Below are 15,812 nucleotides of genomic sequence, written 5' to 3'. Positions count from 1 at the left end.
CCCAGAGAGTGGAAGGGACCTCTCCAAGGTCACACAACTGGTATTAGAAGCAGGATTGGGACAAGAACTCCCTGGCTTCCATCACTCTCTCCATCACACCACTCATCTTTACAGAAGGGGAAGCTAAAGCCCAGAGAGTAAGAGTCTAAGGACACATGACTGACCAGTGTCTGGATCAGGATTCAAACCCATGTCTCCTCACTTCAAATTCAAGACTTTATTAAGCACCAGCTCGGTAGTAGTATTTACCTCATTTTTATGTTATATTTTCTAATATATAATACTATCTAATATTTATAATATATTATGCCTAATATATAATGTATCTTATGTATTTTTTATGTTTTCTGTTATGTTAGGACCACCAATTTTACAAATTGAGAAACTGAGTCAGACAAAGGTCAAATGATTTGCCTAGCATCACTAAGGTGAGATTTGAACTAGGGTCTTCTTGACTCCAGGTCCAGTGGACTATCCATTGCACTATCTAATTCCTTAACCCTGAAAGGGACTTAAGACCCCAACCCTCACCTAGTCCAACCCCTTCATTTTAGAAGGTAAGCTCCTTGAAGACGCAGCCTGTGTCACTTTTTTACACTTGTATCCCTAGCATCTAACATAGCCCCTGGCACCTAGGAGGCACATCATAAATGTTTGTTGGTTGATTTTACAGATGAGGAGAGAAAATTATTTTCCCAGAATTAAACACTTAGCGAGAGATAAGATCATGCATCTCCATCCTCAAAGCTGTTTATTATGCTCTTAAAATCCTGGCAAAAAAAAGTGACATTTATAAACGACTTCATACCAAAGAGAGGGTGAAGACCCAAGGCTTTTGCCTCAAAAAGGGCACATCCCTCCTCTGGGGCCCCCGAGTGGGCAAATATTGATTTCATCACCCCTCAGCCATGCCAGCTTCAACCCGTGTATCCATCTGCTCAGGCGGGAGGTACCGAGGTCCTGACCCAGGGAGTCCTGAACCAGCAGCTTACAGGCTGGATGGCCTTGGACAAATCCCTTCTCTTTTCTGAGTCTCAGACATGCCATTTATAGAATACGGGGTAGAGTAGATGCTCTCTCCCGGCATGCTCTCTCCATGATCCTTCGGGACCCAATGAACAGCCCACTGGGGAAAACTGGCTTTGGCCATTCTGCCCTGACAACACCCAACAGGTGATCAGTATCTTGGGGCATGTGCCCAAGAGGGGTTCCTATCCCTGAGGGGAGAGAACATAACCTGGACCCTCAGTGCCCAGCCTGTCGGGAACAGCCATCCTGGTGCCCTGACAGCTGAGCAAGAGCTCACACCCCCTTGCACTCCAGTCACCTTCTCTTTCCCTGACAGGCCAAAGCCTCCCCTCTTCTGGGTCTGACTTAAATTTGGGGCTGGGGCAGGGGGAAATCGAGGGTAACAAAAAGGGGAGGTTGGCTCACTTTCCACTTCCCTCCCTTTTCCAATCCCATTTTTCTTCCTCCTCCTTCCTCTTGCCCCAGGGAGACTTTCTGAGAAAAACTGTTCTTAGTCAGATAGAAGGAAGTTTGATCTCCAAGGTGTTCCCAAGGGCCCCTCTCCAGACCCTGCCTTGCCTCCTCCCCAACAACCCGCCTCCCCCAACACACACACACACACACACACACACACACAAGGCCCTGGGTTCTCGCCAGTGCCCAAACTGTCTCCACTGGGTGCTATTTGATTGCATGAGATATTCTGTAACAAGATAATAAGCTCCCCATCAATGCAGCCATTCTAACCCCCGTGCCTCCCCCAGCCTGCCAGCCGTGAGGCACCAGCTCTGTGGCTGGGATCAATTCCCAAGTCTCCCCAACCACCCCCACACCACACGCCCTACCCGCTCCCCCCCCCCCCCAAAAAAAAGAAGAAAATCTTATGAAATAACTTGTGCTTACTCTAACTGTCAAACTCAACTCTAAGCCTGGGTGCCAGGAGAAGGAAAAAAAAAAACAGTATGGAAGGATGGAAGAATCCTATGACTATAGGCAGGGCCAGCCCTAAATAGCAAAATGGCGGAGAGAGCCAAGTTGACCTTCCATGACCCTAGTCTCCTGATCCACACCCATCCTTCTCCACCCCATCTCCCAACCTCAGGTGCTCAGTGCCTTTTGGCTTTATCACTATTCCTGCCCTCAATGCCAGATCTAAAAAGAGGATGCCATAAGATCTCTGCTGTTTATATATCATTGATAGAGTATAGACCCCCTATCCCATACTGAGCCATAGGAAATAAGAGCTGGGAAGGACCTCAGAATAGAGAATCTCAAAGCCTTTAGAAATCTACCCAATCCTTCACCTCAATCCCCCAATGCCCAATTTTCTATTGGGGCAAACTGGGAACTAAAGTTAAGAAGGTTGCCCAAGGTCACCCAAGCTTGTGAGTGCCCCTTCCTCCCTCCATCATTCACCCTCCTTCCCTCGCCCTTTTCCCTTAGCTCCAAGAACTGACCTCTCTTTAGCAGGCTGGCCCGATATCGACCCTCCAGAGTACAGTTCCAGCGCTCAAATCGGAACTGGTACTGGCACTCGAGGGCACTCATGCTGATGGCTTCCATAAGTGTCTCAGCCACACCTGGATCCCTCCGACACATGCGTCTCTGCTTCTTCTCTAGCTTGAGCCGGTCACACACCTTGTAGTGGGCCTTTGTGGCAGCCTCCTCCATTTCTGTCGTCAGTGGGAGGATGGTCAGGGGCTCACTGCCTGTCAGCCTGGGGACACAGAGGACAAAGACACAGTCAGCTAGGCACCCTAAATACCTGTGACCTTTGTTGTTGGACTGCAGCCTAACAGGGTGCAGAGAGCAGTGGGTTTTGAAGGATAAGGGGGATTTACAGGGATAGAGAAGCTGAGGCAGGGGAGCAGGAAGTGTAAGAAAAGGCATGGCAACTCAAATGAGTGCTTCAAATACAGGGGCTACACAGTAGGGTGGGGGAATGAGGCAGAGTTCAGAGGAGTCAAACAGCAGTTGGACTTAAAAGGTAGGCATGGGAATTGAGACAACTGGCACATAGTAAGATCTTAATAAATGCTTGTTAACTAAACAACACCATGACAAGAGGAAACTACTGAACAAATGAGCAACAACCTCCTGGTTGCTTAGAGCAATGGATCTTACTCTGGAGTTGGCAAACTTGGTTTGGTTTGAGGGTTTTGAGGGGAGAGCAGGGTAGAATTAAGTAATTTGCCCTGGGTCACACAGTTAGAAAGTGTTTGAGGCCAAATTTGAACCCAGATCCTCCCAATGGCACTCTATGTTTCACTTCCTTTTTTTCTTTTTTTTAATACTTACTTTCTTTTGGAATCAGTGTATATTGGTTCCAAGGCAGAAAAGTGGTAAGCACTAGGCAATGGAGCTTAAGTGACCTGCCCAGAGTCACACAGCTAGGGAGTGTCTGAGGACAGATTTGAGCCCAGGACCTGCCCCCATCTCCAAGTCTGGCTCTTAATCCACTGAACCACTTAGCTGTCCCCTTGTAAACTTGTTTAAATAGTTTAGTGGCTGTATTTCAACCTAGTTTCCTTGGCAATATATAGTACATTTTATGCATTTACAAATATGATTCTAAAATAGATCCATAGGCTTCTGCTGGGATCCATGACCTGAAAAAGATGAAGAACCTCTGGCCTAGAAGCAGGACTAACTACTAGCTCTGTCATGATGTCCCTAAAGCATATTGAATTTCAGATGCCCTCTCTGCTACTTGACCTTAAGCACGTCCCCTCCCTTTTCTCAGCCTCAGTGTCTTCCTTTGTAAAATGAGACTATTAGACTAAATTATTTTGGCCCTCTGCTAAATTTAAATCCCAAAGTAAGATACCCACAGACCCCTGAGACCCATTTTCTTAGAAAGCAACTCAGTAATTATCAACTGAGTCCTTCCCAGCTCACAGAGAATACAATCTGCCAGAATCTCTAATCTATCCAAACACCTGGTGTCTGGCAACTAGGCTATGAAGTGTGACTAGAGCATCAAATTTAAAGTCAAGAGGATTTGTGTTCAAATTTGACCTCAGATACTTTGGAATTCTGTGATCCTGAACAAGTGTGCCTCTTTTGGGGCAGCTAGGTATATAGAGAGTCAAGTGGAGGCAGGAGGTCCTGGGTTCAAATCTGACCTCAGACACTTCCCAGCTGTGTGACTTTGGGCAAGTCACTTAACTCCCATTGCCTAGCTTTATCACTCTTCTGCCTTAGAAGTGATACTTATCGATAATATTTGTACAACCCAGTGGAATTTCTTGTCAACTCTGGGAGGGGAGAGGGGAGAGAAAGAAAATGAATCATGAAAACATGGGAAAATATTTAAAAATGAATGAATAAAAATTTAAAATGAAAAATATTGTCAATTAAAAAAGAAGTGATACTTAGGAGCAATTCTAAGAGAGAAGGCACAGGTTTAATGAACGTCTACCTCTGTTCCTCAACTATAAAATGAGGAAAATATCAAATTCTTTGGAAAATGTTAAGTGTTGTCACTGTTGTTGCTATCATTAGCATTGTTACTATTCTTATTACTACAAGCCTTCAAGTCAGAGGATCAGCTCGGGAACTTCCTGTCCATTCCTAGCATCCCTAGTCTTCTCCTCCAAGGAGAGGAAATCCTCTTTAGCCCATCTCATGCCTCACAGAGGCCCTCCAGAGCAGGAAGCTGTTCTCCAACAGCCCCAAAAAGTGGTCACCCAGATTCTAGTCAGACACTGTACCCCATCTTGGACAAGAACTTCCTCTATCCCAGCCTGCAAGCTGCTTCGTTTTCTCAACTGGGAAACAGTAGCACAAATCTGTAGCTGTTCAGCACTATAAGAAATACTTAGTAGGCACCTGCTATATGCCAGGGTACGTGTTCAAAGGTGATAGCACAAAGCAAACTGGGTCCTCAAGAAGCTTATGATTTAAAGGAGAGGCTATACTATGTCTGCAGATTTAAAATATATCTATACACACACACAATAGAATGTGATAGAAAAAAGGGAAGATTTAACAATGGGCTCTTGGGAAGTTTGGGGAGAAGGAGAACACATTCATGGTATCCTGGAAAGAATACTAGAGCTAAAGTCAGAGGACCTGGGTTCAAATTCAGACTGCAACTTAAGGACCTGGGACAAGTCATACTTCTTGAGGATTTGTATTTCCTGGACTATAAAATGTGGGGGTTACACTAATTAGCCTCTAGACTCAAACATTTGTTAAGCACTTCCTATAAATAAAAAATAGTAAATAGATAAAATAGTAAGTAGAAAAATGGTAAATAGATTTTAAAATAGTAAAAAATAGTCCCTTCCCTCAAGGAACTTAAATTCTAATGGGGTGGGGAGGGGGCCAGAACAGTAGTTCCATGGGATCACAGATTCTTAGCTAGAAGGCCTGGGGAGGTCATAGAGTCCAATTTCTTCCTTTTACAGATAATAAAAGGACATTTACAGATTTTAAAAAGGACAGAGACATGAAATGAGTTGCCAGGGGTGTCTTTTTTTTTTTTGGATGCTGTTTGGTTTTTTATTTGGAAATTTTTATTTAATTAATTTAGAATGTTTTTCATGGTTACAAGATTCATGTTCTTTCCCTCCTCTTCCCCAACCCCCTCCAGTAGCTGACATGCAATTCCACTGGGTTTTACATGGGTCATTGACCTATTTCCATATTATTGATATGCCAGGGTGTCTTAAGTGGGATTTGAACCCGGGTTACCCAGACTCTAAATTCAATGCTTTATCCACTATGGCCTGCTGTTTCAATAAAACACCTAAAAAGCATGCACAAAGTACATACATCTTGGGGCAAGAGGAGACTGAGATTTCCATCAAAGGAGAAGCTGTCTGAAAGAAGGGAGGGAATTCAAGAGGCAGATAGGAGAAGAAGGACCATTCGAAGAAAGGAAAACTGGGCCTACAGATGATGAGATGGGCAGGAGAATGACAAGAGCGGGCCAAAGAGGCTAATTCAGTTTGGCTTAATAAAGAATGCATGGGGTTCGAATCCAGCCTCAGACACTTCCTAGTGGTCTGACTCTGGGCCATTCCCTTAACCCCAATTGTCCAGCCCTTACTAGTCTTCTGCCTTGGAACGGATACTTGTACTGCTTCTAAGACAGAAGTAAGGGTTGAAACAGGAAAAAGAAAAAGAATGAATGAAGCAGGATAGGGTGACATGGGGATGGAAAGGCTAGAGGCAACTTTCTCTGGGACTCTTTTTCACAAAGAAAATGTTTCCCCCAGAAGGCTTTCCAGCCATATCTGACTCTGTGTGACCCCATTCAAGCGAGGTCTTCTTGGCAAAGATACTGGAGTAATTTGCCGTTTCCATTTCCAGTTCATTTTCTAGATGAGGAAACTGAGGCAAGCAAGGTAAAGGAACTTGCCCAGAGTCCCACAGCTAGGACGAGTATCTGAGACAAAATTTGAACTCGGGTCTTCCTGGCTTCAGGCCCAGCACTCTATCTACTGTGTCAGCCTCAGATGCTAGGAAGACAAGAAGAGGATGGGAAGTCCTCCCCAACTCCCTGCTTAGGGGGAAGATGTGCCAGGCAGGCAAATCATTACCTGGGAATCGAAAAGGGAACAAACCAGTTAAATCCCAAAGCGGGTCGTAGCTTGGTGTGAACTACCCAAAGCAGAATGACAGTGAGGCACCCCCCTCCCACCCCATCATTCAAGGCAGAGGAGACTCCTGCAACATGTCGGGAGGTGAACTTTCAAGAGCCCTTCCAGCACGGAGAGTGTAGATCTGATGAATGGCAGCCAACAGATCTACTTGCCAGGCACAAGGAAGGGATGCTGCAAGGACTTGGCATGGCTTTAGTTGTTGGGAATGGGAACTGGTTGGGCAGGATTGAGAATCTTCACTCAACCCCCAGGAGAGCTCAGCCACACAATCCCCTCCAGGGCTGTAGGTAGAGGCAAGCCTCCCTGTGGTATCTGACTCCCGATGGAGGCTTTGGGAGAGAAGAGGACAGGCGCCTTGAAAAGATTCCTTCTGTGGTAGGAGGGTGAGGGAACACAGCCTGGTGCTTCCTGGGGACCAGATCTCTCTTGGACAAGGGACAGTGAGCCACTGAAGGGTGCCATCTGTAGGGTAGGATATTCTGCCAAACAATTCATAAACATCTGCCTAGCTCCTCCCTCCCCTGCCTCCATTCCCAACTCCAGACAGAGTTGCCTTAGAGAGTTAATAGCTATAATATAGGATGCTTTGGGGACAGCTAAGGGGCTCAGTGGATTAGAGCGCTGGACCTGGAAGCAGGATGACTCATCTAGCCTCAGATTCTTGCTAGCCAGTCACTTAACCCTGTTTGCCTCAGTTTCCTCATCTGGAAAATGAGCTGGAAAAGAAAACAGCAAACCACTCCAGAATCTTTGCCAAGAAGACCCCGAATGAGGTCACAGAGCATCAGACAGGACTTGCAAAGCACCTCACATATATTAACTCATTCTGATTGTCCCCATTTTACAGATAAGGAAAATGAGACTGAGAGGTTATGTACCCCATCAGTTTCCAAGGCAGAATTCAAATTCCACAGCTCGAAATCTCTAATGCTGGTCTCAGAGCATCAAAGCTGGAAGGGACCTTAGAAAAGAAGAATCAACAGCTTCTGTTTTCAGAGGATTATAGATTTAGAGCTGGCCATCCTCTGAAGCCATCTAGTCCAGCCCCCTTATTTTACAGAGGAGAAAACGGAGGCTCGAGATGAGAAGAGAATTTGTCCATGATCACTCACACAGCTAAGAAGATGCAGAATGGAACAGAGAGTCTGGGTCCTCCCCTATAGCTCACTCCCTTCTCTTCCCTTCTAAACTACTTCTACAAAGATATTCAGGGAAACATTCCAAGAATTCAGTTTCTCCTTTCTTTAAAAACCTCCTGTAGCTCCCCATTGCCTTTAGTAGAACTCACCAAACTAGTTCTGAGAAACTGTATTCTCTGTGCCATGAATGGAGCTTCTATGAGAAAAATCTCAGTTCTAATGTTATTTGTACCCTCAAACATTAAGTATAAGGTTATGGAACATGTGTGTCTCCTTCTACAATGAATGCCAATATCCGACTCCTCCCCCCCCAAAAATATTAGGCAAAACAATTATTACACAGCCAGGGTTATTCACTTAGACTTGATTAGGCACCCCTAGATACAGGGTTTAAGACTAGACACTGAGGCAGAATGTCAATTAGATATAGTCATAGGCTGGGTGGCTCAGTGGATTGAGAGCCAGGCTCAGAGATGGGAGGTCCTGGGTTCAAATCTGGCCTCAGATACTTTTTCTAGCTGTGTGACCCTGGGCAAGTCACTTGACCCCAATGCCTAGCCCTTACCACTCTTCTGCCTTGGAGCCAATACACAGTATTAATTCCAAGACAGAAGGTGAGGGTAAAAAAAAAAGATATAGTCATAGTCCTCATGGAAATCACTAACTAGAGGGGCAGAAGACTAACATAAAGAGCTAAATATACCGGTGTAAGCCTATGTGGGAGGGGCAAATGGAATGTTCTGTGAGATCTGAAGGGAGAGCTCCTTACTAACTCCAGTTTGAGGGGGACAGAGAAGAACAAATCAGAGAAGGCTTCCTTGAAGAGGGATTTTTTAACTTGGGCTCTAAAAGATGGGCAAGCACTAAGCTGATGAATACAAGGAGAGAACTCCTTTTAGATAGAGGTAAAAAGAAAGGTGCGACTCGATGGTCATAAATTGGCATTTGGCTAAATGACGCCTCACTGGGATTTCCCAGCTTCACAGTTGGCGTCAGTTATTGTCAATTCATGCTATTATTGGGAAGGGACTTTGATCTTGCATGCAGCCAGCTTGGACATCTTTCACACATGCCTTGGATTCAATGGTCACTGAGAGCCTCTTAACCCTCTCTTTTGGTGAAAACTCATCGCACGCAGAAATGCCTTTTTTTTTTTTATTTCTAGAAAAGAAGATAAACTCCCCAGTTGCCTCCACTACCTTCACATTCTATTGCTGGAACATTCTATGGCCTCGGCTTTTCCCATGGCCCTCAGTGTTCTACTGGCTCCATCTTGATGTTGAGAAAAATCTCAGTTCTGATGCTATTTGCACCCTCAAATACTAAATAAAAGGTTATGGAACGTGCATGTCCTCCTCCAGAGGAAAGAGCTCTGAACAGATTGACACAGAGCTCTGGTTCTTCCGCTGACTTCCTGGTGATCTTGGACAGTTTGTGTCCTTCTCTGGGATTCAGTTTCCACATAAATAGCATGATGGGGTTGAGTTAAGATGTCTCCAGGTCCCTCTTCTACTCTAGATAGTATGTGCTTCTGCATAAATATCTACAACTGGGGTATCTAAGTGGCTCAGTAGATTGAGAGCCAGTCCTAGAGAATGGAGGTCCTGGGTTCAAATCTGATCTCAGACACAATAGCTATGTGACCCTGGACAAGTCACTTAATCCCCATTGCCTAGCCTTTCCTGCTCTTCTGCCTTGGAACCAATACTTAGTATCAATTCTAAGATAGAAAGTAAGGGTTTTTAAAAAGAATGCTTGGGGCAGCCAGGCATCTCAGTAGAATCAGGAAGACCTAAGTTCCAATCTGACCTCAAATACTTCTCAAGTTGTGTGATCCTGGGCAAGTCACTTTGCCTCCTCTGCCCAGAGGTTCTGACTTGGAACCAATACTTAGTATCAATTCTAAGATAGAACGTGAGGGTTTATTTAAAAAAAAAAAGAATATTGGGACAGCTAAGTGGCTCAGTGGAATCAGAAAGACCTGAATTCCAATCTGACCTCAAATACTTCCCAAGCTGTGTGATCCTGGCAAGTCACTTAACCTCCTCTGCCTACTTTTTCTGCCTTGCAACCAATACGAAGTAGCAATTCTAAGAGAGAGAAGGTAAAAGGTTTTAAAATAAATAAATACCTATAACTGGAGGTAGGATAGGAAAGTATAGACAGAGAGGAAGTAATGATAATAGTCCCAGCATTCAATTCAATTTGTCTAATTAAAATATTTACCAAGCACTTATTTTTCAAGGCTCTGTACTTCTAGGGGGGGAAACAAAGGGGAAAAGAGCCATGGTTCCTGCTACCAAGACCTAAGGATCTGTGGCAGGGACAGCACATACATTTATCTTTACCAAGTTATTTCATTTAATATCCCTACCACCCTCTAAAGATAAGTAGTAAATCGAATGTAATAGACTCCTCCATGCAGTGATCCTGAACAACTCAGATGGATCTATGAGGAAAAGAAAAACACTATCCACATTCAGAAACACAGAAGAAAAACAACTGCTTGAATACATGGGTTGAGGGGATATGGTTGGGGATGTAGACTCTAAATGAACATCCTAGTCCAAACACCAACATGGAAATAGGTTCTGATCAAGGACACACGTAATACCCAATGAAATTGCATGTTGGCTATGGGAGGGGTGGGGAAGGGGAGGGAGGAATAGAAAATGATTTTTGTAACCAAGGAATAATGTTTGAAATTGACCAAATAAAAAAATGTTAGATAAAAAAAAAATAAAGATAAGTAGTATACATTTTGGGTTCCCATTGTACAGACGGGAAAACTGAGGAGAGGGGAAAAGGTTTGCCCAGTTCCACACATGAAGTGTTGGAGACGGAACTGGAATCTAAGCCTTCTGACCCTTGATCCAGTGCCCTTTCCCATAGAGCAGGCTCTCTCAGGCAAAGTCCTGTAGCATGACACCAGGCTAGCAGACCCGCTTCTCCCTCCAGCCTGAGGGTTCCCCCTCTTCCTTTTCTCTCCCATAGAACCTCAAACAGGCAGAAAGCCTCCTCGAGAATACTTCAGCGAGGCAGGGACAGGGCACAAAGCTCCCCTTCTGCCTCCCCTTCCCCTTCTGACTGGACGGGGGCAGTGAGACAATCCTCCCCACTCCTGTCCCCTGCCATCATGTCCCAGCTCCTCGGCATGCCTGGCCTCCTGCCAGGCGTCCTTCTATTCCTTTCTCCACCCCCTCCCTTAACCCACCACGTGTTGGCATCCACCCGTCTCGTCTCGTCTCCTCTCTGCCCAGCCAGTGCCAAAGGACACATTGGAGTGGGACGTGAATCACCCAGTTGGTCTGTGGGATGCCTCTGGCTGTCAATCACTCGGTCGGGCAGTAAGATTTAGAGAGTGGAATCGCTGGGGCTGGAAGAAGGAGTCGGGGAAGTGAATAGTGGAGAACTGGAAAATAGAGCCACGGCCGGAAAGGAACTCACATGGTCCAGGCAGGGCAGACCCAGGTGCTGGGAAGCAGCAGAGAACAAATGACCAAAATCAAGTCAAGATCAGAACTGGAAGAGACCCTCCAACGGAAGGCTTGAAGGGCTGGGAAGGGACCTTGGAGGCTATCTGCTCCAGTTCTTCGTTTTACAAATAGGGAAACTGACGCTCAGAAGACCCTTGCCCTTGCCCAGGGTTCTGACCCACCCTGGGGAGCAGAGAAAATAACCTATTATGTGAACAGAGCAGGGATTCAAACTCGGGTCTCCTGGTGTCTGACCCAGGCTCTTTCACTGGCAGTGTGAGCCGTGGAGTAGAATAAAGAGCAGAAAACTCAATTCAATTTAAATATTTCTCAAAAGTAGATCAGGGAGCAGGGGGCAATTAGGTGTCTCAGTGGATAAAGAGCCATGCCTAAAGATGAGAGATCCTGGGTGCAAATCTGACCTCAGACACTGTCTTGCTGTGTGACCTTGGGCAAGTCATGTAACCCCCATTGCCTAGTGATTGCTGCTCTTCTACCTTAGAACTCATATACAGTAATGATTTTTTAAATGGAAGGTCAGGGTTTAAAGAAACAGTAGACTAGGGCCTGGGCATACTACAATAGGACAGAAATTCTACAGTCTTCTCGTCTAAGTATTCCCTCTACCAATATTTCTCCTAAATCTTCTAAGATGATTTTGTGAGTTGCTATGGACCATGGCAGGGGTGGGGGTGGAGGTGAAATGCAGAACCCTGGAGCCAATCTGGTGCAGAGTTTTTCTGAACCAAGCTAGACGGTTCCTCAGATGGCATTGGTCAATCTCAGCAGCTCTGGAACTCCGTCTTTTTTGACTAGGCAGGACCTTCTAGGGCCTAGGCTTCCTGACCTTTTCTTGAAGACCTCAGAATCACCTCCTTGACAGGATAATCCATCAAGAAAAGCCATTGGTGAAGGCACTGGACCCTTAGAGTTTAAAAAAAGGATACATCATGCATGTCCTAAAGAAACTTAAAGTCTAACTTCCTAGCTGTGTGACCCTGAGCAAGTCACTTAACCCTGGTTGCTTAATCCTTACCACTCTTCTGTATTGGAATTGATACTTAGTATTAATACTAAGACAGAAGGTAAGGAGGAAAGGAGGAAAGGAGGAAAGGAGGAAAGGAGGAAAGGAGGAAAGGAGGAAAGGAGGAAAGGAGGAAAGGAGGAAAGGAGGAAGGAAGGAAGGAAGGAAGGAAGGAAGGAAGGAAGGAAGGAAGGAAGGAAGGAAGGAAGGAAGGAAGGAAGGAAGGAAGGAAGGAAGGAAGGAAGGAAGGAAGGAAGGAAGGAAGGAAGAAAAAGAAAAGAAAGAGAAAGAGCAGAGTAGAGTAGAGTAAAGGGATGGTGTGAGAGATTGTCCCAGGGGCCAAAGAATATCAAAAGTTGAGTCCCAAGCAGCCTGGGCCCGGTCTCCTTCCCAAGCCAGTTTTGGGGCTGTACCAGTTGAAGTAACTTTCCCCTGCAGGCCCTTTCACTGTGGGGCCCCCAGAGGGGACACTAGGAAGCATTTGGCCAGGGCCCCTGCCTGTCACATCATCAGCTCTATTCTGGGAGCAGCTACAGCAGCCTGGCCATCCTTCTCAGCACACAGCAATGCCAGCTAAGCTACTCCGGCCCCAACCTTAATGTCATATTATCTTCAGGGCAGTTGAATCTCTCCATTTCTGTCTCTCAGAATCATGGAGTCTCCGAGCTAGAAGAGACTCTCCCAAGCACCTAATTCAATCTTCTGGGGAATGGTTTCTTAAGAATTAAAGCTTTTTATATCTTGAATGAAACTCCTACCAGAACAGGTGTCCATTTCTAACATTTCTATCCAGCCTTCACTTGTGGTCTCCCTCTCCTCCCTTCTTCTTCATCCCCTCCTCTGTCTGTCTGTCTGTCTGTCTCTCACATACACACGTACACACACTCTCACACTGTAAACCCAGGAAAATAGGCTCCAAGGTGGGTGCCTGCAGCAAACATCCTTTATATCAACGCCAGGTCAAGAAAGCGGTCCCGAAGGGAAATGATATTACTTATATATGCATGCATGTACACACACCTATATACATACATGTTTTAAACAGGGGGAAAAAAAAAACAAACCAAAACCAAGCAGCCTCTGCCACTGGTACGGTAGATCCTTCTCCATCAGCCTCTTCTCTTCTCAATCCATTGCCATGTTGTCCCCAATCCTGCCCCTCCGTCCAGGCTCTTTCTGCTGCTCCCCACCACAAATCAGATAAGCTTGCGCCAAGCAACTTGTGTTTTCTCTTACAGGGAAACATGTCACATTTGGTAGCAATCTCTGTCCATACATGTACGTGTCTCCCTCGGAAGACTCCTGGGCCACAGATTCCTCATCGGTAAAATATGGGAGTGAGACCCAATAGTCCCTGGAATTCTTTCCAGCTCTAGATTCATGACCTTGAAAGTAGGGAATATTTTATTTTCATCTTTAACCCAGTGCCTAGCATATACTAGATGCCTAACAAAGGTTTGCTGAGTAATTTCCTCATATAACAATTCCCTTAACCATCTCACTACCGCCGATCTCTCCTTTTACCCATCTGCCAAACACAAGAACACTTGGGGGGAAGGAGATCAAGGTTTGAAACCTAACTCGGATAACTCACTAAGTGACTCTGGGGGAGTCGTTTCCCATTTCTGAGACTCCGTTTCCCAAGCTGTAAAATGGGAATAAGTCTTCAAACTTCTTATCTCACAGGGTTGTTTGGAAGAGGCACTTGGTAAAACAAAGCAGCCCTCCAGAAGCGTTCTCAAGACAAGGGCTTATTCCTCACAGGGGCGAAGCAATTTGCAGTTGTGAAGAATTTTCCTATCTATCTCCATCCTCATGGGCATCTCCCAACAGCCCTGTGAGAGACACAGGGTGAGAGAAGGATGATTGCAGGAAACCTTGAGATGACTTTACAAACGGATACAGAGTCAAGTGAACAGAAGCAGCAAATGATACGGTAAAAACAAGCAAATTTGAAAAACAGAAGAATCGATTCAATAAGGAAGTCTAATTTCTGAGACTCCATGATAAGTCGGGCTATCCAAGTAAGGGGTGGTGGATTCAGGGTTCAAAATAAGACATCCATATAGTAGACTACACAAATCTGGGGATGTTCAGCATATAGATAGAGGACACTAGCCAGCAATGGCCATATAGAAGAGAGATGGCTAGAGAGATCGATAGCTGGATGGATAGGGCATGGCCAACGCAGAATTTGTTTGGCTCCACCATGTATATTTGTCACAAGGCATTTTTTATTTGTCTTCCTAGTGGGGGCAGAAAATAAAGGCTTTTTAATGGAACAAATACAATTTCACTTTGAAAGGAAGGAACTGGTTACGAGGGAGACAACAATAATAACAGCTGACATTTACATTTTGAGTTAACATTTACAAATGGGTTCCCTTATGGTTGCCTCATGCAGTAGGTAGAAATAGAGAGAGGCAGCCATGTGGGGGTTATACACACATAGTGTGGACGCCAAAAGATGCAAAGATGGGCTAGAAGATTCAAAGACATGTGCAAGTGGGAAGAGAGAAAGATGAGCAAAGAGGGAGTAGGGAAAGGGGTATGTGGGAGAAACTCAAGCATAACTGGCTATTTTAAAGCACATATTTAAAGTTGGATTTCACTACAGCCAAATCAACTAATCTATCCCACCCGAATCTTTTTTTTTCTTTTACAGATAAGGAAACTGAGGACTAGAGAGGATGAGAAACTTGCCCATGGTCACACAGAATCATAATAACAGAGCAGAGATCCTCTGATCCCAAAATTGGCCCTCCTGTACCACAGATATGGAAGTGTGATAAAAACATGTAGAAGCAGACTGGAAAGAGAGAAAAAGCCATTGAATTGGGGGTGGAGGTAGGTAACTCTGTGGATCTAGCCAGGCCTAGAAATGGGACATTCTAGGTTCAAATCTCGCCCCATTGCCCAGCCCTTATGGCTTTTCTCCCTTGGAACCAATACATAGAATGTATTTGAAGCTGGGAGGTAAGGTTTTTTGTTTTGTTTTTTTTTCCTTAAGCCATAGAATAGAGAGCCAAAAGGAAAGATTTGTGGCTGAGACCAGGGATGGTCCCCTGATCCTTGGGTAGGGGCAATCCTACCTAATTACATTAAAGTCCACAAAGTTTTCATATTTACAAAGTATTTTCTTCACAGCAATCCTATGAAATAGACAAGAAGTATATTATCCCCATTTTATAGGGGAGGAAACTGAGGCTTTGAGAAGCTAAGCAATTTGCCCATCATCACACAACCAGTAAAGGATAGAACAAACATTCTAACCCAGTTCTCCCAAATCTTAACCCAATCCTTGTTCCCCCAGACCACACTGCCAAGTATGAAATTGCTGGGTGGAAGCTGTGGGTTCAACTGCTTTGGCCAACCCAGACATGCAGACCCTGTGATCTCTGTCTTCCCCACCCTGTACCCCTTGTCAGAGAAGGCCAGCAGACAGGAATGTGGAAGAGACCGACAGCAGCTGCCTCATGCTCCTGCAGTGGGCCTGCCCTCCCGGTCAGCCCAGCCGTTCCAGGATTCAAGAGGGTCACTAACACAATCCCAT

General features: G+C 45.3%; 1 protein-coding gene across 1 annotated transcript in view; it reads right to left on the bottom strand.

Annotated features, from left to right (window-relative positions):
• The window catches only part of WNT9A (Wnt family member 9A), a 91,847-nt gene that overhangs the window by 24,190 nt on the left and 51,845 nt on the right, over positions 1–15,812 (bottom strand). Inside the window, exon 2 of the mRNA XM_007499757.2 lies at positions 2,466–2,725. Within this exon, the coding sequence (XP_007499819.1) occupies positions 2,466–2,725 (260 nt within the window). The remainder of the gene's footprint in view (positions 1–2,465; positions 2,726–15,812) is intronic.

The sequence above is a fragment of the Monodelphis domestica genome, chromosome 7 (assembly GCF_027887165.1).
Source record: "Monodelphis domestica isolate mMonDom1 chromosome 7, mMonDom1.pri, whole genome shotgun sequence".
NCBI classification, from domain to species: domain Eukaryota; kingdom Metazoa; phylum Chordata; class Mammalia; order Didelphimorphia; family Didelphidae; genus Monodelphis; species Monodelphis domestica.
This window is presented reverse-complemented; position numbering and strand designations above follow the sequence as displayed.